This window comes from Python bivittatus, unplaced genomic scaffold (assembly GCF_059951505.1).
Source record: "Python bivittatus isolate LINGU-HERP-01145 unplaced genomic scaffold, Pbiv_v1 ctg000980_np1212, whole genome shotgun sequence".
Taxonomy (NCBI): domain Eukaryota; kingdom Metazoa; phylum Chordata; class Lepidosauria; order Squamata; family Pythonidae; genus Python; species Python bivittatus.
In genome coordinates this window covers 5,442,988-5,467,082 of record NW_028277125.1, presented here as the reverse complement: position 1 = coordinate 5,467,082, position 24,095 = coordinate 5,442,988, and the positions used below count along the sequence as shown (strand labels likewise).

The 24,095-nt window shown below is 40.2% G+C and overlaps 1 protein-coding gene and 1 pseudogene across 6 annotated transcripts; both read right to left on the bottom strand.

The window, feature by feature from the left end:
* Positions 1-22,844, bottom strand: LOC103058207 (cytochrome P450 2J4-like). Of its 6 annotated transcripts, XM_088132068.1 has the most exons (9): positions 22,290-22,843; positions 18,083-18,245; positions 12,293-12,442; positions 9,468-9,628; positions 7,445-7,621; positions 6,712-6,853; positions 3,571-3,758; positions 2,996-3,137; positions 1-593 (listed from the first exon to the last, which is right to left on the bottom strand). In XM_088132068.1, the coding sequence occupies exons 1-9, from the start codon at positions 22,455-22,457 to the stop codon at positions 403-405; spliced, it is 1,482 nt and encodes a 493-aa protein (XP_087988194.1). In that variant the 5' UTR covers positions 22,458-22,843; the 3' UTR covers positions 1-402. The 6 variants fall into 6 exon arrangements, with proteins under 6 accessions (XP_087988194.1, XP_087988195.1, XP_087988196.1 ...); XM_088132069.1 differs by lacking the exon at positions 7,445-7,621 and having other exon boundaries at positions 22,290-22,844; XM_088132070.1 differs by lacking the exons at positions 18,083-18,245; positions 22,290-22,843 and adding an exon at positions 13,951-14,585.
* On the bottom strand, positions 12,453-13,957 carry LOC148213508 (CKLF-like MARVEL transmembrane domain-containing protein 6; annotated as a pseudogene).
* Positions 22,845-24,095: the final 1,251 nt, after the last annotated feature.

Sequence of the window (24,095 nt, the reverse complement as noted above, 5' to 3'; positions counted from 1 at the left end):
TAGACACAAGGCTGCTTTATTATATGGAGAAAGTACAGTTCACCAAGATTTACTCAATGAGTAGAGTGCCTTTTTGACTTTTCAAAGGACATGGTTAAAAAAAATGGTGTAATTTCAGAATTGTTATCTGTGGCAGTTGAATATGGAACCCATTGTGTTTCATGAGAGAAGTGCAGGAATAACTACAGGCAAGTAAATTGAAGGTAAGCTATTTCCTTACTGCAGAAAACTTCATCAAAAGGAAAATTAAAGAAACTTAACTGTTGTACACATGGAGCCCCTAGCATGACAAAGTATTAGGACTTCCTGGACTGAATTTAATTCATAGCAAGAGATCAACCTTAGTCAAAAGCAAGAAAAGAAACATTTACATGTTTAATAAGTATAGTAATTTTACAGAGTTTATGATGATGTTTGGTGGGGCACAGCACAGAGTTTAAAAGGATGTGGATGCATCGACATTGCTACTATAGGCTTGTCATTGAGCTCCTTCTCTCCTTCAGGCAGCTGGAAGCTGAAGGTCTTCAACAGGCTGGTTAGCATAATGAAGATCTCAATTCTTGCCAACTGTTCTCCCAAACACACACGAGACCCTAGAGAAGAGACATGCGAAGGGCAGAAAGCAAGTAATAGGCTAAGACACACGGTCCTGTAAGGAATTTGATTTACATCTGAGAAAGTGGGAGAGACTGTGGGAAGGAGGTGGGAGAGGAAGAGTTCAGTGGGTGCAAGAAGAGGCAGCACAGCCCAAATCTGGGGGCCATTGGAACGAAATATTTTAAAGAGACTCTGCCTTACCTGGCTTATCATAGGTCTGCCCTGAACTTTACTCTTACAGCTTTCAAGATCATGTTGTTGTTGTTCACCTCTGACTAGTACTAAAGATGCTTTTCTGAAATCTTGTGGTTCTCACTTTTTTGGTTTGCCAGCTATGTGGGTAAATAATAGGTTCATAACAGCCCAAGGACATTTTCCTACATTAAAGTTTATTCCTTCAGTCATTGAATTGCCTGAAAAGTATGCTGACATAAGTTAACTTTCCCCAATAGTTAAGCTTTAAGATGTCTCAGTAACAAGACCACCAAGTGTAAGTAAAACACCAACCCCATGACTGATAACTGACTCAATGGTGTATGCATATCTGTCCAGCCTCCCCTGCAAAGCAAGGCAAATTACTCTAGAGAGCCGTTTCCTGCAAACAAAGGCAAAGGAGTGTGCCTGTATCAGCCTAATGTGGCCATAGGAGTTGAGCAGAATCCAGCCACTGTCTACATCATCACCAGCATTGTCGATGAAGTATCATAGATTGTATCTACAGCAAGATTAATGTCAGGAGAAGAGGGAAAACACTACTTTAGAAGTGGAACAGCTAAATGTGAATTGAAGCTGCCCCATTGTGGTCCGGGGAAGAGATGGGGGTGACATCATGTGAAGATCACCTTATAAAATGGTTAATGGAGCTTCTTCAAGCTGCAGAGGGATGTGAGGATGAGGCATATGGGGAGGAAAAAAAGCCTTATATGCAAAATTGCCCTTGGTGGTTGGGAAGGAATAGAAGGCTTGCTACCATGGCAATACCAAGAACAGCTAGCAAATGTGTCATTCTTAATTTTGTGAAGTGAAAAAAAGATGTATATTTTAGCACAAACATGCTGGCTGGCTGCTGAATTCCAATCAGCTTAGAGTCATCCATGCTCCGCTAATGGCAAGAAAGGCTGGGATTTTCTTCTAGATTTGAGAACATGTAAACATCATCAAGTTCATGGCATTCTAATATCAAAAAAGATCTTAAAATATTCAGAATGACCTGGTACGACCTTGGTTTTGTTTCAAATTGTGGCTCAGCCTACTGTACAAAGCCAGCTGATTTGATTATGGATTCAAATACTGCATGAATCCCCCAAATAGGTTATCTCAATGACCAAATTGTGCCAACCTACCAGCCTATGAAGTTTGGCCTGACCCTGATGTTAAGCACATTGACTCAGATTAAGTCATTAGCTGAAGGGAGCCACGCGTGTGCCAGGTGTGGCTCCCTTTTGTCCTTTCCATTGGTGGCTACTAGGCTCTGGCCATGAAGGTTGTTAAAGTGCACACTGGAGAACAAATGGGGTGGTGCAAAATGGTGGACCCAGAAGTCACCTAGCTCCTCTTGTTGTGAACCTGGCTGTCATGTGAACTGTGATGTTTCTTGATAAGCTCTGGTTCCATTCAAGGATTGAAACTTATCCAGAAATGAGTGCCATCAGGGTTATTCACTGTCTTCCTTAGAAACTGCATGCAGAACTGTGGAGATGCCCTCCTCTGACTTCAATAGCAGAACTGAATGAGGATTTTTTTAGATACAGTAAATGCCTAGAAACCAGAAAAAGTCTGCAGTTCTAGCTCTTCTCTTTCTCTTTGCATGTTTCTGACTTTCCTGCTCTGGAGATTTGTTGCTAAACTGTTGGAACAATTCAAGGAGTGTTTTCTCTAATTAACTGTAAGAGGTTTACACTTGGCTCCTCCCAAACTACTGGCTACACAAAATGAAGGATAAATTGAGAGGACTGGCAGCCACCAACTGAAAGGATCTCTCCCAAAGATGGTGGCAGAGTAGATTCTTGAGCAGAAGGCCTGTCCATCTGCTGTGCTTGTGTTGTAGGAGCCTAGTCTCCTCCTTTCTTAAGAAAGCTACCCATAGCATCTTAGCTATCCATTTTCTCCAAAGCCCCAGACTGACAATGAAATTGCAATGCAAGGGTCTATTTACAATCTAAAGATATCAAATATTCCTTTGCTCATCACAGATGGAAGCCAGAAACAGACTTTAGGCTCTTTCAGTTATCGAACAGGGAGACAGAAGGGCTCAGGTAAGAAAATGACTTCGTGGTCCAGCCAACCAATGCAAAGAGGAGGAATGGTTTCAGCTTTCTGAAAAGAAGTCAAATAGCCTTGAAACCACACAGAAAAACAGATCTATAAATTACAAATTGCTTTGGACTTAAGGATTCACCTTTTCCAAATGGCAGAAATGCTTCTTGAGCCTTAAAATTCCCATCTTTGTCCAAAAAGTGATTTGGGTTGAATTTTTCAGGTGTCTCCCATTCTTCAGGATCCAAAAGGACAGAGCGCAGATCTGGCACAATAATGGTCCCCTGCAAGGAAAAAGACAAACAGAGCTGATTCACAGCATGAAGTAACCAAAAAAATTCAAAGTATTTTGGGAAAACACTTGTAGATGGTATAACTTCATATACTATTTTTTTTTTCCTTTCTGAAAGCTCTTTCAAGATGGTGGTTCATTTGCAGACTAGCATCCTTCTTACTCCACTAAAAGAAAGGCCTGGATGGATGTTTATCACTCCAAGATGCCCCTAGAAGAGACTAGCTGGGAACGAAATGTGCTATCCGTAACCTGAATTCCAGTCCAGCTTTTAGTCTCTTGTGTTCTTTCTAGAAGAAATACAAAACATTAAGTGGATTGCCTTTAAAATTGTCAACAGTTATAACTTCAAGCCCCTAAAAACATCCTGTATTTATGTGATTCTGGCCAATTTAATTGACATTAGTATCCTGGCAGATATATACCTTTGGAATATGGAAACCTTCCATCTTCACATCCTTTATACTTTGTCTGGGAACCCCAAATAATAATATGTATTTTAGACGCTGGATCTCATGAATCACAGCATTGGTGTAGGGCAGCTTCTTCCGCTCTTGATAGGAAATTGAGTCTGAGGAACCAAAGACATCTTCAATCTCCTTACAGACCTTTTCTGGAGAAAAAAAAAACAAAAACTACAAATTATAATGGTATATTTTATTTTAAAAATGATGAGTATAATTGACATATATCTATGTTGTGTCAAATTATTTCCTAAGAGCCTGTTCATGATTGAGTACTAAGTACATTGCCAGAGTTTCATGACTATTACAAATCTGAATCTGTGTGAAAATTGGATGCAATTCAGTGTCGTTGAAATTAACTCAGAAATTTTAATACATTTCAGTCAATGAATCAATTAAAACAGCGTCCAATACAATTTCACGATTTGGCCTGAAGCATTCATTCACTTTGGGGAATTGATCCTATTAGGTGATTCGATAGAGTCACCTTCAAATGTTATCTCTGAATCAAACCTTTGTATAGCCCTAGTCCTTACCCGGCCTTACACTAGTTACTTTCCTTGTTGTCTTCAGCAGGAGCTCAGAAATGATCACTAGTGTTGCATGAATGTAAATTTTAAAAAATTAGAATGTGGATCTCAAAGATATGGATGGAGTAAAAACCAGCTCTAAATCTGAAAGCAATGGAGATTTTTGCATTTAAAGTTTTTTGACATCTTATCTGTACTGATTTTCATTTTTTGTTAATAACTAACATTTTATTTTGATTGTTTATGTGCCGTCAAGTTGCTGTTGACTCTTAGTGACTCTATGGATAGATTTTTCGCCAGAATGATCTGTGCTCAGTCTGGCCCTTCAGGTCTTCCAATGGTCCATTTGTTGCAGCTGTAATTGATGTCATCCACCTTCCTGTTGCTCATCCATTTTTTCTCTTTCCTCCCATCTTTCCAAGCATTACAGCCTTCTCAAGGGAGCTGGGATATTGCATCTCATGTCCAAAATATGATAATTTGAGCCTGGTAATTTGTGCCTTGAATGAGAACTCTGAATTGATTTGTTCTATGTTCCATTTGTTTGTTTTCTGGGCTATCCATGTTATTCTCAGGAGTCTTCTCCATCACCAAAGTTTAAAAGCATCAATACCCTTTCTATCATGCTTCTTCAAAGTTCAACTTCCATTTCTGTAGAGGGGCATGAGAAAAAACAATGTCTGCATGATTCTGATCCTTGTACATATAGAGATGTCATGGCATCTTCATGTCTTTTCCAAGGTTTTCATGGATATGCTTCTGGGGGTTAGTCTGTAGCATATTTCTTAACTGTTGGTTAATTTACTGTTGGTAGTTAATCCTAAAAATAGGAACTATCCACAACTTCAGTATATTCATTATCAGTTCTAATCCCGGTTGCTGTTGTCATTAGTTTGCCTTTATATTTCATCGTATTCATTTGCATTTTCAGCTATTGGAGTATAGTGCAGATTATTGATTTTCTTCCTCCAATTGTAAAACCACTGTCATGTTGCAATCCAGCTTTCCTAAAGATGATGGAGATGATGACAATGATGATTTATTCAATTTGTATGACTGCCCATTCCATCTATGTGACTCTGGGCAGCTCACAAATATATATTCAGCAAATAAGTTGAATAAATAAGAAGAGAATATACCGCCTGCCTGCCTGCCTGCCTGCCTGCCTGCCTGCCTGCCTGCCTGCCTGCCTGCCTGCCTGCCTGCCTTCCTCTCTGCTTCACCCTGTTCCATCTGAACTGTGGCTTGCTGACCTATATAGATTTTGCAATGAGGACAATGAGATGTTCTGGGATTCCCACATCCCTAAGGATACTCCACAATTGACATGGTTAACACAGTCAGAGGCCTTTCTTTAATCAATGAAGCATGTATCATTTTCTTTTTAGTATTCTTTGGCATCCTCAATTATCCAGCATGTATCAGCAATAATATCTCTTGTTCCTCAACCTTTTCTAGAGCCAGCTTGAATATCAGGGGGTGGGGATGTTAAATGATCTTAAGCATTATTTTGCTAGGATATAAAATTATGGATATTGTACAATAGTTTGCACCCTCCTTTAAGTCCCCCTGGTAATATGTAGACTGACCTCTTCCAGACTAGTGACCACTGTGTCATTCCTCAGTTTTGGTGGCATAGTTTGCTTGCCTATTTCTTTAAATGTTCCATCAATTCCTATAACCTTCCAACTTTGTAATGACCAGAGTGGGCTCTGACTTCATTTCCTAGTATTGGGAATTCTTGTAAGTACAGAATATCTTTTAAGGAATCTTGAATGTTGACATCTTTATTGTATAGAATTTCAGGATACCAATTCAAGGGTGGAACCTCCTTCTCAGTTCAAAGATATTTTAGAAGACTTTGTTTTTCTATGTCTTGGATGTATCTGCCTGTCTTTACTTGTTGCCTCTTCTAGCAGCTGACTGAAATGCCTTCTTAAGATCTAAGATCCTCAGCTCTTCTTCAGCAGCATGTTCAGTGCCATCCGATCTGAGATGACCATCATCCAGCACTGTGTCATCGATCTTTTAATATTTTCTATCCATGTGGTTTTCTTGGTAAAAACACAGGAGCGGTTTACTGTTGCCTTCTCCCATGCATAAGAAGCAAAGGCTTTGCCATTTTCATTAAAGTGATCATCCATATCTTACTATGTTGCTGCTGCCTGATGTACAGTACTGTAGTTGCCTGTTAGCTTCAGCTGGGCAGCTGAGATGACCTTCATGCATTGGATGACCCTGGCGGGAGTAGATACTCTTGATGGACACTCCTGCAATCCTTCATTTATCCCTCCCAGAACACCCACCACCACCACCAGGAAGCTAAGGCAAATGTAAAAATATCTTTGTTAGGATTAAATTATCCAGAGAATGTAAATATAGAAGTACTTTTTTGACATTGTAATAAAATGTTTGCCGTCAAGTCCTGCTGTACTGCCAAAATCTACATACAAAAATCATTATGAAGAATAAATTCAGCTTTTCATTCAATAGCCCTTAAAAATTCAAAGAATTCCGGTCTATTACACTGATGGAAAATGGCCCTTGCTCCCCTGAAATAGATTTCTCTCACCTTGGATATTGGGATGATTTGCCAGGATGAGCAGTATCCACATCATGGTAACAGAGGTTGTTTCTGTTCCAGCAAGAAAAAGGTCATGAACGCATTGAGCCAAGTTCTCTTCATTATAGGTAGTATTGGAGTCATGCTTGCTCTGATGTTTAAATGAGAAATTCAGTTTGTTAATTTTATTACAAATCAGATTTGCAGGTTTATTTCTTCCTTGCACAAAGACCTCTGTATATAGTGATCACATCTAACAGTCTATGAATCAGAGTACTACCTGGAGTGGTAGATTCATCTCTTATGAATATTTAGCAAAAATTCACAATCAAGATTTCTATATATTCTCACATATGGGGCTGTTCACAGGAAAAGTGAGAAAATTTGTGGGAAAAAAAAGTAGGCCTCAAAGATCAGATAAGTTTGCTTAAAAAAGATCAGATATGTTTGCTTAAAAGTCTTGTTTGGTTAAGAAAGGTTTTTAGTTGGAAACAACTCAGTTCTTATCCCCAGTATCTATAAAGGGATTGAATTATATAAGGCAGTCAATATAAATTTACTTATATTGGATCTGAATGCAAATCAGGCAATCAATATACATCTACCTATACGGGATCAGAATGCAAAAATGCTATGAGGTAAAGATACAGACAGGAAAAAAAGTGTGTCTCTTACTCTTCAGCAGCATCAAGGAATGCAATGATTCTTTGCACAACTAGTATTGAACTAAAGCAATACATACTTTTTCTATTTGAAATAGATAGTAATCAATGAAATCCTGTGGTTCATGCAGGGCGTGATAATTCTTGTGCTTCTCCATTTCTTGCTTTGCAAATGAAATGACAAATTCTGAATAGTATAGTGTCTTCTTGTGAGACCCCGGGAGCTTTTTCATCAACCCCGGGAACAACTCATATAACTAAAAACAAGGAAACAGCAAAGTTCTGTCATTGTCTAAAGGAGTTTTGGTAAAATAGTGGCACTGTTCATGTGGCATTATTTTCATTGTTTATTTATGTAGTTTATTAAATTGTCTGAGTTGGATTTATGAAACAAATTAAACCATAAATTAAGTAAATGTACTGGATTTCCACAATGCACAAAAATAAAATGAAGCTGTTTAGTTCGTGGTCCAGTGTGCTATGCAAATATAGCCCTTCCCTCAACAATGAGCATGGCACATATTTAAGACTGGTGGGCATCCCAAATGAAGTCTGACTTAGTTTAGAATTCTCTAAGACCTGGCACATTTCTATCACAGTGTGCAAAGAGAACTGGGAAGCATGACTGTCACAGTTAAAATGACGAATGAACGTTCTTATAGGAAAAACAGATTTCTGTAGAACATGCACCTTTCCTTTCTGAAAGCATAAATGAACGTTTATTGGGATAATGTCCAATTACAGGTAGCCTTGTCCTATGACCATTCATTCAGTGTCCGTTCGAAGTTGTGACTGTGCTGAACAAATGGTGGTTACGACCGGTCCTCGGAGTTCTGGCCATCCCAGCACCTCCACGATCACGTAATTGTGATCTGGGCACTTGGCAACCGGTTTGCACTTACATTTACAACCTTCCTTGCTGGCTTCCCCAGAAAGTCAATGGGAAAACTGGCAGGGAAGGTCGCAGGTTGTTGGGGTAAGTCTTCCTCATCTCTGCACCCTCTCCCAGCCCCTCTGTACTCGCAGTGTGCTGGCCACTTGTGCTCCCCCATGCAGCCTTGTGCACCCTTGCGCACCCTCCCGACCCTCACACACCCTCCCCAAACCTCAATGTGCCTCTTGCACACCTCTTGCACCCTTCTGCACCCTCCCTGACCCTTCCTAAACCCTCAGACACCCTTCCTGATCTTCACCACAACTCTTGCACACCCCCTTGCACTTTCAAGGATCCTTCTGCACCCCCAACCTTCATGCACCCCCTGACCTGTGCCACACCCCTTGCACTCTCCCTTGCACTCTTGCACACCCTCACTGACCCATGCCACACCCTTGTGCACCCTCCCCAACCCACACTGCAACTTCATGCACCTTACCTGAGCTGCCCCACAATTCTTGCATTCTTGGATGCTTGTGCACCCTCTCATGAGTGTGCAAACTCTGACACCCATGCTGCACCCTCACACACACTCCCTGACCCACATGCTGAATTTGTTTCACATCTTTCTTGAATCTGTGAATTCTTTTTAAGGAGCAGCTCAGAAATTATTCTGAACTGTTAACATCAAGGATCAGGCGATTTAGGTGAAGAATCATTGTTACATCTTTATCTCATCTTTTATTTATTTATCTATTTATTTGTCCATTTCAAGGCTACTTGATTCCTGGACAACTGTGGGTGGCTTACAAATAAGGCAATGCTCACGGAACATTTTTTTCTTCCAAAGTCCCTAGACTGGCATGGATGGTCTCTCCTGAAATGTGATCCAAGTCTCAGGATGAATTTAATCTTGGCCTCCTCCAAACTTCGAATACTCTGATTGTAACTGGGTTCACATAATATCTTTCATCAGGTCAGTTAAAGACCTGGCAGGTATATTCACTTAATATCACATATTAAGCTTGGTTAGGTTTTTTTTGTCCCTTACCTAATTGTCTGAACTCAGAGCATTTGCTTTGCTAAACTTTCTTCAAAGTATTATACACCTCCAATGACATTATTTATTGTGTAAATTTGATAATCGGCCTAAGTATTTGGATGATGGAGCTCAAAAGTTGAAAATGTTGATAGGTGGATCTGCCTGATTAGCAGGAAAGATTACTCACCAAATGAAAAAAGCTGGCTGAGAATTTTACCATGTAATTAATTGCTTCAATTAATTTCAGGAAGTTTTCATCTTCAAGAGCAAACTGATGTCCAAAAGTCAAAGCACATATCACATTAGTGACTGCATTAGTTAATGGAATGAAAGGATCAAAAGGCTGCCCTGAAAATGAAGATACATTAAGAATAAGACATGCTCCTCATGTTAATACTTCCAGCTGGATGTGGGAAGACAACCGGGCTCTTCAGTAATTTATTTTTAAAGTAAAGCTCAAATAGAATAGCAGCCAGAGGTGAAGAGAAGGGAGGGGACAGGAGAATCACCACCATGTACAGGCAGGAGAAGTAGGCAGAAGCAGCAGACTTGCCCAAATTTAGCCCTGTTGCTTTGGGACAATGAGTAGCTCACCCTGGTGGGGAGGAGCTAACCGATTCTCAGTGGGGTGAGGGATATATCTACCTCTCCAGGGAGATATGTGCACATGCATACAAATACGCACCCCTGCATATGACATCACTGTAATTTTGGGGCATTTTAGTTGCGCCTACCCAAATAGTAAGAATGGCCACTAAAATCAAAGGCTGAGTTCCCATATCACAAGTTTGAATAAGCCGTGGTTGACTGAGATTCTGCAACATGCTGAAGCATAAACCTTAGCTCTGTCACCTACCCAGGTGTAGCAGCTTGGCAGGTCCTGCTACCTCCATATATATATATTCCAGGGAAATGCTTTGACCTGGGATCCTCCCCATTAGCCTGGCATGTGAGAGAGAGGGGACCACCACAGCCCATGCACCTTATTGGTATGTATAAAGGGGGGGGGGGGAGATAAAAATTAAATAGACCTTTGGGGCTTGTTGCACTGAGGGATGTGTCTTTAAAGGATAGAAAAACATAAAGCACGATATGAGACATTGGGCAGACCTCAGATAATATTGCTCTGTCCCTAACTCTGATGAACTCTCTGTAAACAGGTTCTAAGTTGAATAAAAACACACATTTTTCTGAACATGGACAGAGGATATATAAATATCAGAGACCATAAATTAGATTTTAATCATCTAAAAAAACGTATGCAATATTTCTAGAAAAACATGTTATAAATGACCTGATGTCTGAAGCTCCCTTTGCTTCATTTTTTCCCTAGTTCCTTGAATGTGTATTGATGTGGATGTGGGTTATACATATATACCTGTATATTTCAAATAGAGGCTGAAGAGATTGTTCTTCTCTTCCCCAAATCAGCAGACACTGCTTGCTCCTTTCATCCCAGAGTTCAGTCTGTGGATCTTCTGAAGGAACCAAAGCATTTCTGCCTGGACAGGGAGGGAGTTGGGGGGAATCTCTTGTGCTGTGTGATGCCAGCCATGTGTCAGGAAGGACCCATTCAGCACTCCTGTGCCTGGTGGGTGGCATCACAATACGAAGGGACATAGCTGATTTAATACTGCGAGTGCAAAATCATCCTTCAAGGTGAAAACAGAGGAGAGGCAGGTAGGCCAGGTTTAAAATGAAATGTGAAAGTCCCAGTGGCCAGAAGAAGCCCATTTTATAGTGATCCATAGAAGTGAAAGCTGAGGAAAGCAGGAAAAAAAATAGCAGAGTTTCCAAATTCTGTTCATTTTTTTCCTTAGAGGACAGAGGAGAAGTTGAACAACTACATGTAGTCCTTGCTAAATGACCCTAATTAGGACTAGCAACTCCACTTCTAAGCAAAGTGTTTGCTATGTGGGAAATCACGTGACCCTGACTGTGCTTTCTGGCTGGAAAGAGACAAGTCAAAACCTTCTGCTTTTGTTTGCCTTCTAACCACTGCCCTGCCCTGTCCTTTGGAGTGCTCCAGTGCCTGCTTACTGTTTTGTACACATTAATAGCAATGCAATTGCGCCATGACCTGGGGCTGGAAGCTGCAGGCGTGCTACAGAAACAGGTTACTCTCCTGGAATCCTTTTTTCTCCAATCTCTCCACTTTGGCTGGGGGCAAGGGGAGAAAAAAAGCAAGCAGTCTCTGCAGGCAATCTCTCCTTTGCCTGACCCTTTCCCACTGCTGGCATAATTGCATTGCTCTCAATGTATAGAAGAGCAAACAGCTTACTCTCTTGAAATCCCCTTCCAATCTCTCTGTTTTGTGGGGGGGGGGGGATTTTTCTCTCTCTCTCTTTTTTTGTGTATGTGAAGTGCACCCACGGCTCCCACCCTGGGCTACCAGCATGATCACATTGCTTTTGATGTGTAGAAGAGCAAACAACTTCCTTCCTTGCTATCCCTTTCTCTCCAATCTCTCTACTCTGCACGGGGGGGGGGGGGGGGGGAGGGAGAAAAAAGCCACAGGGTCAGGCACAGGACATGCATACTGACTGTAATGTCAATCACATGACCGAGAGATGCTGCAAAGGTTGTAAATGGAGTTAAATAAGCTGTAAAGTTATTTTTTCAGTACCTTTGTAACTTTGAGTGGTTGCTGAATGAATGGTTGGTAAGTGAGGACTACCTGTATACACATGCACTATAGAACGTCCAGCCAGTAGCAGGTAACACAGCCAAACAGAAGAGGTGGGGGGAAAGAGGACCAACCTACTTCTTCATGCCATTGTCTGCCTGCTTGAGGAGTTGGCTGCTATTACTCTACTTTGTGCATCTTTGATCTCCATCTTCCTTTAAAAATGCAAATCCAACTACTTACGTTTGGGTGGCTACAGAACTTGGTGCTCTTTATGTTGTCATTATTGTATTCTGTGCATGCTCTTCATTCCGCTTTCTTTGCCAGAGGCCCATTCCACCCATTAGCTACATCTCTGGCCATGATTGTCACGTAATATTACATACCTTTTGTACGTGCAAAGACCTCTACAAGCAAGCGGGATCCTTCTTGTATCTGGTGCTCAATGCTTTTCTTTCCCATTCCCAGTTTTCGTAAAGAACCGACGCCAATGTGTCTCTGCTGCTTCCAAACATGACCATTTGAAAATATAATACCTAAGACCATCAGCAGTCAGTGAGAAATTATTGCAGAAAAAATTCATGCTAGCCAGAGTTTGACTGGAATCCTAAAAGGAGCCACATTTCCTAAAGATCATATCCTTGAGACTAGAGCTCCTCTTCCTTCAGATTTTCTAAACTCCACAGTTGATGTTCAGTCAAGTTCTCATATCTAGCCTAGTATTAAGTGACTAATCATTGGCCTACAAACATGTATCTATTTATTTAGATGATGTATATGGCTGTCCAACTCCCAAATAGCAACTCTGGGTGGAGAAACCAAAAATGAAACCAAGAAGACTCTCAATAAAGAATAACTGAGGCCAAACCCCAGCGTATTCCAGTTCTAAATCATTTCAGGATGGGCTTATTTGTTCCTCTGCCCCAGTGCCCTGAGGAAAGGCTGTGCCTCACATAACATTAGCTCTCTTGTGTTTGTTTATTAAAATCGTAGCTGGCAGCAGACATATCAATCAAAGCTAAGGACAGAAATGCTTAAAAACACATAAAAGGACCTGTGAGGGCCATTGTATCATTCACAAATGAGGAACATTCACAATTTTACATAAGACAATTCATAAAACATTATGAATGCCACAATATAATTTGCTCTCATTTTGATTTAACTATTAGTGACCTTAGTGTCATCTCCTTGCAATAAAAAGTCTTTGTGGTTTAGAACTTAGGCCTGCTGGTTATTTAATGGCTGATTCTCTGGTGGATTTGATGTGCTGATTATGCTTTCTAGTTGTCTCTCTCTTATTTTCTGCTATAATCTGGGCAATGTCTATAAAAATTGCTATGCCCCAAAAGTAGCCAAACACAATTGCAGCATTTTCAATTGGTGTCTTATCACTGGTTCCAGAAAACAGAACTGAAGCTAGTAGAAAGAATGACCATATTAATAAACAATAATAAAATCCAGTTTTGATACTTTTTCTTTCCCAGCCTTTCCATTAAAAAGTGTGGTATATAACCAGGATTGAGATGCTTAAAAAGGAAGGCACTGAAGCTGTGTAAATCCAAGATGTAAAGCACTGGAACTGCACTCATCACAAGTACAAGGTCCATGAGGAATCAGTTGAGAAATCTGGAGGAATAGACATCACCTGCCCAAATGGCTGACAGTGAAATGAAGCCAGCAGGCATTTCTTTGTCTCTTATCCTTTCTCATCTTTGTTGATGAGATTGCTAATCTCAGAGTCATCCTTCTTGCCTTTGTCTCTTAGACACACATACAGGAACATTCTTCTCTTGAAACATCCTTTGATAAGGAGTAGCTTGTCTACTCCATGCATTTTCTGTAAATAAACTTTCTCTTAAAGTTATATAATTTGCTTTGCAAAGCTTGGACCCCACTTCCCAGGACCCCAAAACATTTCCTCCAACAACCCCCTCCCACTTCTAAAAGAAAATTTAAGTAAAATGAACAAGATCCTGAAATTTCCTGAAATTTAATCTAGCAATTCTGAAGATGCTGAGCCTGTAGACCAACATTTCCTAACCTTTCATCCAGGGACCACTGGTGGTCTACAAAAGTACTGCAGATGGTCTCTGGTGTAGGTACTGATATGTGGCTGAAATCTCAGTGATCCTTGTTGGTTCATTTAGGATGAACCAAAGTTGTCCAGCTGCTCCTATGTGCTGTGACACATGGGAATTACTGTACACTATAAATTCAACTGCCTAGTTCACATTTCATATTTTTGCCTGAGTACATACTTAAGAGAAGTCGGTCTTTGATCCAGAGAAGGATAGGGCATTGTGTAAAGTGATACCATATACAATTCAGTTCTTCACATTTGCCTGGGCCATCTTTATTTCACTATTAATTGTTGTTGGTTTTGTTGTTGTTTTACTCCTGTGTGCACTGCCCAGAGTTGCAATTGTGACTTGTTGTTGTTTAGTCGTTAAGTCGTGTCCGACTCTTCGTGACCCCATGAACCATATTGCGCCAGGCCTTCCTGTCCTTCACTGCCTCCCTGAGTTTGCTCAGTTTCATGCTCATTGCTTCAGTGATGCTATCTAACCATCTCATCCTCTGCCGTCCTCTTCTCCTTTTGCCTTCAATCTTTCCCAGCATCAGGGTCTTCTCCAAAGAGATCTCTCTTCGCATTAGGTGACCAAAATATCTGAGCTTGAGCTTCATTATCGATCCTTCCAATGAGCAATCAGGGTTGATTTCCTTTAAGATTGACTGGTTTGACCTCCTAGCAGTCCAGGGGACTCTTAAGAGTCTTCTCCAGCACCACAGTTCAAAGGCATCAATTCTTCGGCGCTCGGCCTTTTTTATGGTCCAGCTCTCACAGCCATACATTACTACTGGAAAAACCATAGCTTTGACTATGCGGATCTTTGTCGGCAAGGTGACGTCTCTGCTTTTTAATATGCTATCTAGGCTTGCCATAGCTTTCCTCCCAAGGAGCAAGCGTCTTTTAATTTCATGGCTGCAGTCTCTGTCTGCAGTGATCTTGGAGCCCAAATAAATGAAGTCTGTTACTGCTTCCATTTCTACCCCTTCTATTTGCCAGGAATTGATGGGTCCAGATGCCATGATCTTAGTTTTTTTAATGTTGAGTTTCAAGCCAGCTTTTGCACTCTCCTCTTTCACCCTCATCAAGAGGCTCTTTAGTTCTTCTTCACTTTCTGCCATTAGGGTGGTATCGTCCGCATATCTGAGGTTGTTGATGATTCTCCCTGCAATCTTAATTCCGGCTTGTGATTCTTCCAGCCTGGCATTTCTCATGATGTACTCTGCATATAGGTTAAATAAGCAGGGTGACAGTATACAGCCTTGTCGTACACCTTTCCCTATTTTGAACCAATCGGTTGTTCCATGACCGGTTCTGACTGTTGCTTCTTGGCCCGCATACAGATTTCTCAGGAGACAGGTAAGGTGGTCTGGTACTCCCATCTCTTTAAGAATTTGCCACAGTTTGTTGTGATCCACACAATCAAAGGCTTTTGCATAGTCAATGAAGCAGAAGTAGATATTTTTCTGGAACTCTCGTGCTTTCTCCATGATCCAGCGAATGTTGGCGATTTGATCTCTAGTTCCTCTGCCTCTTCGAAACCCAGCTTGTACATCCGGTAGTTCTCGGTTCATGTATTGCTGAAGCCTAGCTTGTAGGATTTTGAGCATAACCTTGCTAGCATGTGAAATGAGTGCAATTGTGCGATAGTTTGAGCATTCTTTGGCATTGCCCTTCTTTGGAATTGGAACGTAAACTGACCTTTTCCAATCCCGTGGCCACTGTTGCGTTTTCCAAACTTGCTGGCATATTGAGTGCAGCACTTTAACACCATCATCTTTTAGTATTTTAAATAACTCAGCTGGAATACTGTCATCTCCACTAGCTTTGTTGTTAGCAATGCTTCCTAAGGCCCACTTGACTTCACTCTCTAGGATGTCTGGCTCAAGGTCAGTGATCACACCAGCGTGGACATCAGGGACATTAAGATCTTTCTTGTATAGTTCTTCTGTGTATTCTTGCCACCTCTTCTTAATCTCTTCTGCTTCTGTTAGGTCCCTGCCTTTTTTGTCCTTTATCATGCCCATCTTTGCACTAAACGTTCCTTTCATATCTCCAATTTTCTTGTAGAGATCTCTAGTCTTCCCCATTCTATTGTTTTCCTCGATTTCTTTGCATTGTTCATTTAAGAAGGCCTTCTTATCTCTCCTGGCTATTCTCTGGAAATCTGCATTCAGTTGCTTATATCTTTCCCTTTCACCCTTGCTTTTCGCATTCCTTCTTTCCACAGCTATTTGTAAAGCCTCATCAGACAGCCATTTTGCTTTCTTGCATTTCTTTTTCTTTGGGATGGTTTTAGTTGCTGCCTCCTGTACAATGTTACGGACCTCCGTCCATAGTTCTTCAGGCACTCTGTCTACCAAATCTAATCCTCTAAATCTATTCATCACCTTCACTGTGTACTCACAAGGAATATGATCTAAGTCATACCTGAGTGGTCTAGTGGTTTTCCCTACATTCTTCAATTTAAGCCTAAATTTTGCAGTAAGAAGCTCATGATCTGAGCCACAGTCAGCTCCTGGTCTTGTTTTTGCTGTCTGTATAGAGCTTCTCCATCTTTGGCTGCAAAGTATATAATCAATCTGGTTTCGGTATTGACCATCTGGTGATGTCCATGTGTAGAGTCGTCTCTTGTGTTGTTGGAAAAGAGTGTTTGCTATGACTAGCTTGTTCTCTTGACAGACCTCTATTAGCCTTTGCCCTGCTTCATTTTGTACTCCAAGGCCAAACTTGCCTGTTATTCCGATTACTCCTTGACTTCCTACTTTAGCATTCCAATCCCCTATGATGAAAAGGACATCTTTTTTTGGTGCTAGTTCTAGAAGGTATTGTAGGTCTTCATAGAAGCGGTCAACTTCAGATTCTTCAGCATCAGTGGTTGGGGCATAGACTTGGATGACTGTGATATTGAATGGTTTGCCTTGGATACGCACTGAGATCATTCTGTCGTTTTTGAGGTTGTACCCCATTACTGCCTTTCCCACTCTCTTATTCACTATGAGTGCAACTCCATTTCTTCTAAGGGTTTCTTGCCCACAGTAGTAGATATAATGGTCACCCGAATTAAATTCACCCATTCCCGTCCATTTCAGTTCGCTGATTCCCAAGATGTCGACGTTCAATCTTGTCATCTCATGTTTGACCACATCCAGCTTGCCTTGGTTCATAGATCTTACATTCCAGGTACCTATACAATATTGTTCTTTACAGCATCGGACCTTCTTTTCGCTTCCAGATACATCCACAGCTGAACGTCCTTTCGGCTTTGGCCCAGCCGCTTCACTCTTTCTGGAGCTACTTGGAATTGCCCTCCGCTCTTCCCCAGTAGCATATTGGACACCTTCCGACCTGAGGGGCTCATCTTCCGGCGTCATATCTTTTAGCCTTTTAACATTGTCCATGGGGTTTTCTTGGCAAGGATACTGGAGTGGGTTGCCATTTCCTTCTCCAGTGGACCACATTTTGTCAGAACTCTCTGTCATGACCTGTCCGTCTTGGGTGGCCCTGCACGGTATAGCTCATGGCTTCACTGAGTTACGCAAGCCCCTTCGCCACGACAAGGCAGTGATCCATGAAGGGGGCAATTGTGACATGGATGGCTTAATTGAAATAACAGATAAATTAATATAACAAATAGATAAATAATTATCCAATCACAATATCTAAATTTATACAACACCCTTAAATGTCAAAAAAAGACTGAGCAGTTTCATTCAAACAATATACTAAGCTTGGCTGGCATTAAGATTGCCTAGTTCTATTTTCTGGCTTAGAATATTACAGCAATGAAGCTCATTTCATTCACATATGGCTCACTGTATGGTGTGAACCCAGAAAACTAGCAAATTTAAGAACCTAGTTAAGCATTTCATGGGGATATAGCTAAAACAACAACAACAACGAGAGAATGCTTTATAAAGCAATTTTGCTGCCTTCTAACATAGGTGGTATCTGCATAAAATAGCTCTTTCCAAACTTCACCACAGCATGGTGTCTCCATTCATGGTGGGCCAATTCACCCTCTTTTCCTGGCATCTAGCCAAACTGAGCAAATATTTTTCCTCTGAGGAAAGACTAATGCAATTCTGTACTATTTGCAACTTACCCATATCTCTTCCAAAAGCCAAAAAGAAAGGAGTTATTAGTCGACCAGAGAATTCTTCTGAGAAGTTGGTCATTCCTTCTTTCACAGTTTTGAATCCAGACAGCACCACCACAGGTTGATTTCCCAACCATATTGTGTACAGTTTTCCATATTGTTTTCCTAGCTGCCAGGTGAGTAAAAAAAGCGAATAGAAATGCTATAATAAAATAATAGATTTTAAATGAATATGTTCAGCTTTCCTACATTCTTCAACTCAGAGAATTACTGTCACATTCTAAACCAGTGTTTTTCAAACTTGGCAACTTTAAGGTGTGCGGACTTCAACTCCTGGAGAAGCTGCCAGATTTGAAAAACGCTGTTCTAAACTCTCTTTTATCTTATTAGTAGTTCCTAATTTTAGGTTTTTATAAATGTACAAAAATGACTTTTTTTAAATGCTGTTTTATGTATTTATACTACATGTAACTGATTACTAACTGAAAAGCAAGGAAGGAGGAAGGGAGGGAGGGAAGGAGGAAGGAAGGAAGGAAGGGAAAAGGGAGGGAGGGAGGGTAGGAAGGAAACTTGCTGGGTTTGAATGGAGGGAAGCTGTTTATAAACCATATCATGTTACTTAATAAAAGTCAACTCATACTTTTATTGTTAACCCAATGATTGTCCTCTCCTAAACCTTCTCCATGCTGTACCTCTAATGTGGCTATATTGAAGGCATAAAGAAATAAAGGAGAAAAAGAAAAGAATTTCTAAACCAGAAAAGGGTTCAGTGGTGGCAGCAAGATAAAGCGATCCTGTATAGCTCTCAGCACAAACTCGCTGTGTACTGGCCTTCTTGGTGGTTGCTTGCTTCTCATAATTACATCTGAGCTTTAGCGTGATTGTTTGGTGTGGGGTTTCTTGAACCAAATGCGTGGCTGTTCTTAGGGTTAGAGTGAGAGCAATCGAGGTCAAAATACAGCGGGCGCTTGGATGGGGAGTGTATTCTGTAGAACATATAGACTCCTTCCCACACTCAGGGGTGTTTTTTATAGATTCAGAGCCTTGGACTAACTACTTCAAAAGAAGTTCAGTAAAGGCTGCAGCAAGCTCCAAATGTGACTTAAATTACTCAGTTGCAAACACCCAAGCACTTGGATCCTCATGCTAAAGATCCAGAAGGCAAAAATTGCACCGGTGTTGATCTATGGTGCAGAATGGTGGGGCTAACAGAGGCCCCCTACTCCAACAAAATCAAACATGCCTTTTAAGATCTATTCTGGGAACCAATAGGAAAATATCACCAGTCAGAGCTGAAGCAGGCACCCACTCCATATATATGCTAACAGTAACTAAAGTCTTTAACTACTGGCGGAAGAATCTCCCAATGGAATCTGACAGGCTACAAACATCTACCTTGAAGAACAGATGGGCACATTTCAGCCCACCACATGGATAAATCAACTTGCCAAAGTCATTTCACAGCTTGGCTTATCAACACAATACCTACTCTCACCCAGACATCAGCCCGAGGCCATTTTTAACTAAAGAGTCTTGGACATTAACACCAAAAACTGACATTGAGTCACTTGCAAATATCAGGTCATTGAAATGGCTGGCCAAGAACAAAATATCTTTCCAAACAGAAAAATACCTGACAGTGGGTCTGACTCAGAATTATAGGCTAGCATTTACTAGAGCAAGATTTGAGCAGCTGGATTCCATGGTTAAATATGGATAATTCCACCAAGTACCATTCTCTGAGATGCAGAAGATACTGTGTATGTCTTATTCAACTGCCAGCTGTATGCCCCAGCAAGGGCCCAATGTCAGATATTACTTGATAGAACTACAGATTTAGATCCAATAAAAAACTGTTTTATTTCCTTCAGGGCATAAATGCCTATGTGGTCTATATACCTGCTACGTTTATATTTAGGGCTGTTCAACTGAGAATACATTTTATAGAACACATATATATAGGGTAGCATGTAAAGATGATGCTGTCATGTAAATACATACTGTTTTGTATCTTAACACTCATTTTATACCTTTCTATTCTGTTTTATTTTATACTATTTTATCTCACTCTATTTGTCTTTTATCTTATCTTGCTCTGTTTTATCTCATTTTACCTTACCTTATTCTATTCTATTTTACTGCGGCTGATGCCCATTGTTTCTGGATATGACCAATTGACTGATCAATAAAGTTGCTATTGATCTATTGATCTGTACAGCTGTCCCAGAATTTAGGGGACTTCACTTGATTTTAAAGAACAAAAAAAGTAACAGGAAAATAATATCCATAATGAGGCGAGTAAGTGACACAGAAGAGGAGCAAAGGGAGAACAGTGACAATATGTACATCATAACACAAACTCCATCTCTTATGTACATTCCTGTGATATCATGATGCAAGTAAAAAAGGATGGACCCTGTGTTGTGATGTCACACATGTGTTTTGCCATTTGGGCATCATTGAGGTTGGGAATAGACACTTATGGATGGTGCAAGATGCAAGGGAGCCTTGATTTCAGGAGGAAGACACAGATTTGAGGAGCAGGAACTGAGAAAATGTCTTGATGAGAAACCAGCCATGCTGCAGCTTCAGAAGAAATGTTACAAAATTCTGTTCTGGAGCAGGAACGGAAGAAGTAACATCTCAGCTTCCAAAGACCTTCATAAATTCCACAGCACTGTGGGAAGACAGAGGATTATAACATTCATCCTGAAGTGGTGTAACAGCTCTCCAGGTGGCCTAAATTTAATGTTTTAATTCACTGACAATTAATGTTAGTGGAGTAATATTTATACAATTGGTTTTATTTTATTAAACATTTGCTAAGCTGCAATTTTTATGAAAGTCTTTCTTAAGAGTGAGCCCCTTGAATTCACTAAGATTAGATCCGAATATCCATGCTGTTAATTACATTGGTTGACTGATTTGCTGATTTAATTTGTTGAACTAAAATGATTAGCCCTCTTACTATAAGGAACAAAGGAAAGAGAAAATATCTGTATTTTTTAAAAAAAACTTTAATATTTATCTGGAGCTCTTACAACTCTATCAACATAGTGCATTATGTCTCTCCTATTTGTATTGCTTTTTTCTCTGTATTGAAAAATAGAGGAGGCATAATGCCTCCTTTCTCAAAAGAGACAAAGGGTTTAACAAAAGTTAGGGTGTCAAAAATGAAATAACTGGATAACTGTGTTGAAAGCTTTATGAAAATATTTTCATAAAGAGAGGCATGGAGAACTGGGCAGTGAGTTTAATAAGATCATGTTCATGAACCCCAGTTCTGACAGATGAGAATTTTAAAGCATTTTCATAATATTTGCTAGAGATCAGATGCATTAGAAGGAACTCATCTGGAAGTGATGGTGGTTTTGAAATTTAAGATTAATTTTTATATGTATACAGACACACACACAAACACACACAGGCTGAGCATATGATGCATGTTCATATGTCTTTTACACCAATTCATTTTTCTTGATCAACAGATTTACCAATATTAAAAAGCTTGGCTAATAAAATCTTGCCTGCCAAGGCTCGGAGAATTGTCCTGGACTGGCTGTGACACTATGATAAACGCACAGTTCCAATCACCAAAAAGATTTGCTTTTAGTTCAGTTCAATTTTTTAGCGTACATGTTTTGTCTATCATTCTAATTTTTTAAAGTTAATAAATGGAGCTTATACTTTGGTTTCTTTCATATACAGTCTTATTTTTATTGTGCTGACATACATTGTTTGCCATTTGAGGAACGTATCAGCTGTATTGTTACTATTAAGATTCAACAGTTATAGAGTTGGAAAGAGCCACTTCAGACCATCAAGCTCAATGTCCTGCTAAGTTAGGAATCTAAATCTAAAAGCACCCCCAACCAATGTTGTCCAGCCCCCAAGTGAACCCACCCGTGAAGGGGAGCCCACTGCTTCCTTGGGATTTGGTCCTGTGCCAGAATGGTCTCCTTATTAGGGAGATTTCTCAACATGGAGTTGGAACCTGCTTTTCTGAAACTTAAGCCCATTATCTTGTATTCTGAACTCTGGAACAATTAAAAACTGTATTAACCTTTTTATTTATTAAATTATTTTCCTTATTAATATTGCGCCAGGATATTTTATCAGCAGAACCCATTTCCCCACTATTATACTACCAGGAATATGATTCAGAATTGTCTCCAATAATGGTTTACCTTAACAATTATTTAGAAAGAAATACCTTAATCAAAATATCTTCATGAAGCCTAGTCCCAATAACCCAGATGCTTCCAATGAGAGGAAGGGCAAGAGGTCCAGGAGGGAAATGCCTTTTTGGCCAGAGTTGTTTTAGGAAGAGCAGGATCGACACAGCCAACAGCAGAAGACACAAAATGATCCATGCCGCCATCCTTCTTCTTCTGCTTTTTCTTCCTCTTTGATTCTTCCTAGTATGCCTGGATAAAGCGAGTCTTTGTCCTCTATTGCCTTTAGATATCTTTGCACATGTTGTCACTTGTCTATTTATACTGATCTATTTTTATGTACACCATTAATTAAAAAGACATAAACAATATCTTCTGGATCCAAAGACTTGGAATTTGACCAAGTTACGATCATGGCTGCAGATCAATGGGATTAATTCTGTTATCAGAGTTTCAGGAATAGCAGGATCAGTTGGACAAGCTGCAAAAAATACTCAGAAAGGTTCATATTGCCATCATTTTTCTCTGTGATACTTTATGGTATATTCGGATAGGGTGAATCCTTTGTGATTCTTTCTAGTATATCTGAATAGGTTGAATCCTGTTTCTTTACCCGGTATTGTTTTCCTTGTAGACATTGCCACATTTCTCTCTCTAATTCCACCAATCTCTTTGTAGCTACTACACTGAGTAAATATAAATGAGAAATGTACCTCCTGACTGTTTCCAAGTAGCCTTGGAATTTGACCAAAAATATACTGTAGCCTCACTTGCTCATCCAATTGGTAATCTCAGGAGCTTAACTCATTTGACAGTTTGCAGCTGGCTCCCTGATATATCGTGAAGTACAGGCACAAGTATTCCATTTATTTTATTTTAAATTATTTTGCAGCTGGAGTCCTTGAGGTTCTCTGAGCTTGGTTCTTTTCTTGCAAACATTTCATTACGTGGCTAGGTAACATCTTCAGTGCTAAAATGGGTTGGGGTTTGCTCTCTGTTTATATACTGTGGCAGGCCTTGCCAGTGCTGGTGGGGTTGGGGGTTTTGTTTTGCTCCTCTGGTAGTTCCTTGATTAGAATATTATTTACTGCTTGATTGTGTGCCTGGTGGTAACCTTTGCTTATCTGGGTGATGATCGCTGGTGCAGCGATCTTCTGGTCTTTTGTCTCTTTTGAATAATGTGTAGATACTTATTTTACATGTCAGGAACCGAGAAATTCGACTTGTCAGCGTGAGAGAGTTTGGATATGGTGCAAGGCATACTGTAACAATGCATGTCCAGCTAATCACAATGGCTCTGCAACAGCAATGTTCCTTCAGTTTGTGAGAAACAAAACCTACTTTGAAGCTATGACACTCTGGTGAAATGAAAACAAAAGACGTAAATTGGGCAGAAGCATTCCTTCGTGAACTTCCCTGCCCAGCAAAGGAATGTTTGTTGTGTTTTTGGCAAGCTGTACAATTTTGCAATAGTCTGTAGATTGCAATACACATTAATCCCTGGAAGATTAAGAAGAAAAAGAAGATGGAATTTAGTTCAATGATATCAACAAGATTAAACATGACCCAGAGAAGGTCTCAGGATCAGATGCTTGCTGCAGTGTACTGGATGGATGATCAACCAAGCCACAACTCCTTCAGTATATCCAGAAAAAGTTTCCTGCATATGGTGCACAATTGGTGCTGCAGCTCTGTGGACAATTTACAATAAATCTTAGTCATCTGTACTGAATTCTCCATGATCATGCTTCCTTGATCCATGGTACTGGGAAACACAAGACTTGTCAAATTAAAATTCACATCGTTTGATAAACCTATTGTCTTGAAACATTGACACATGCCTT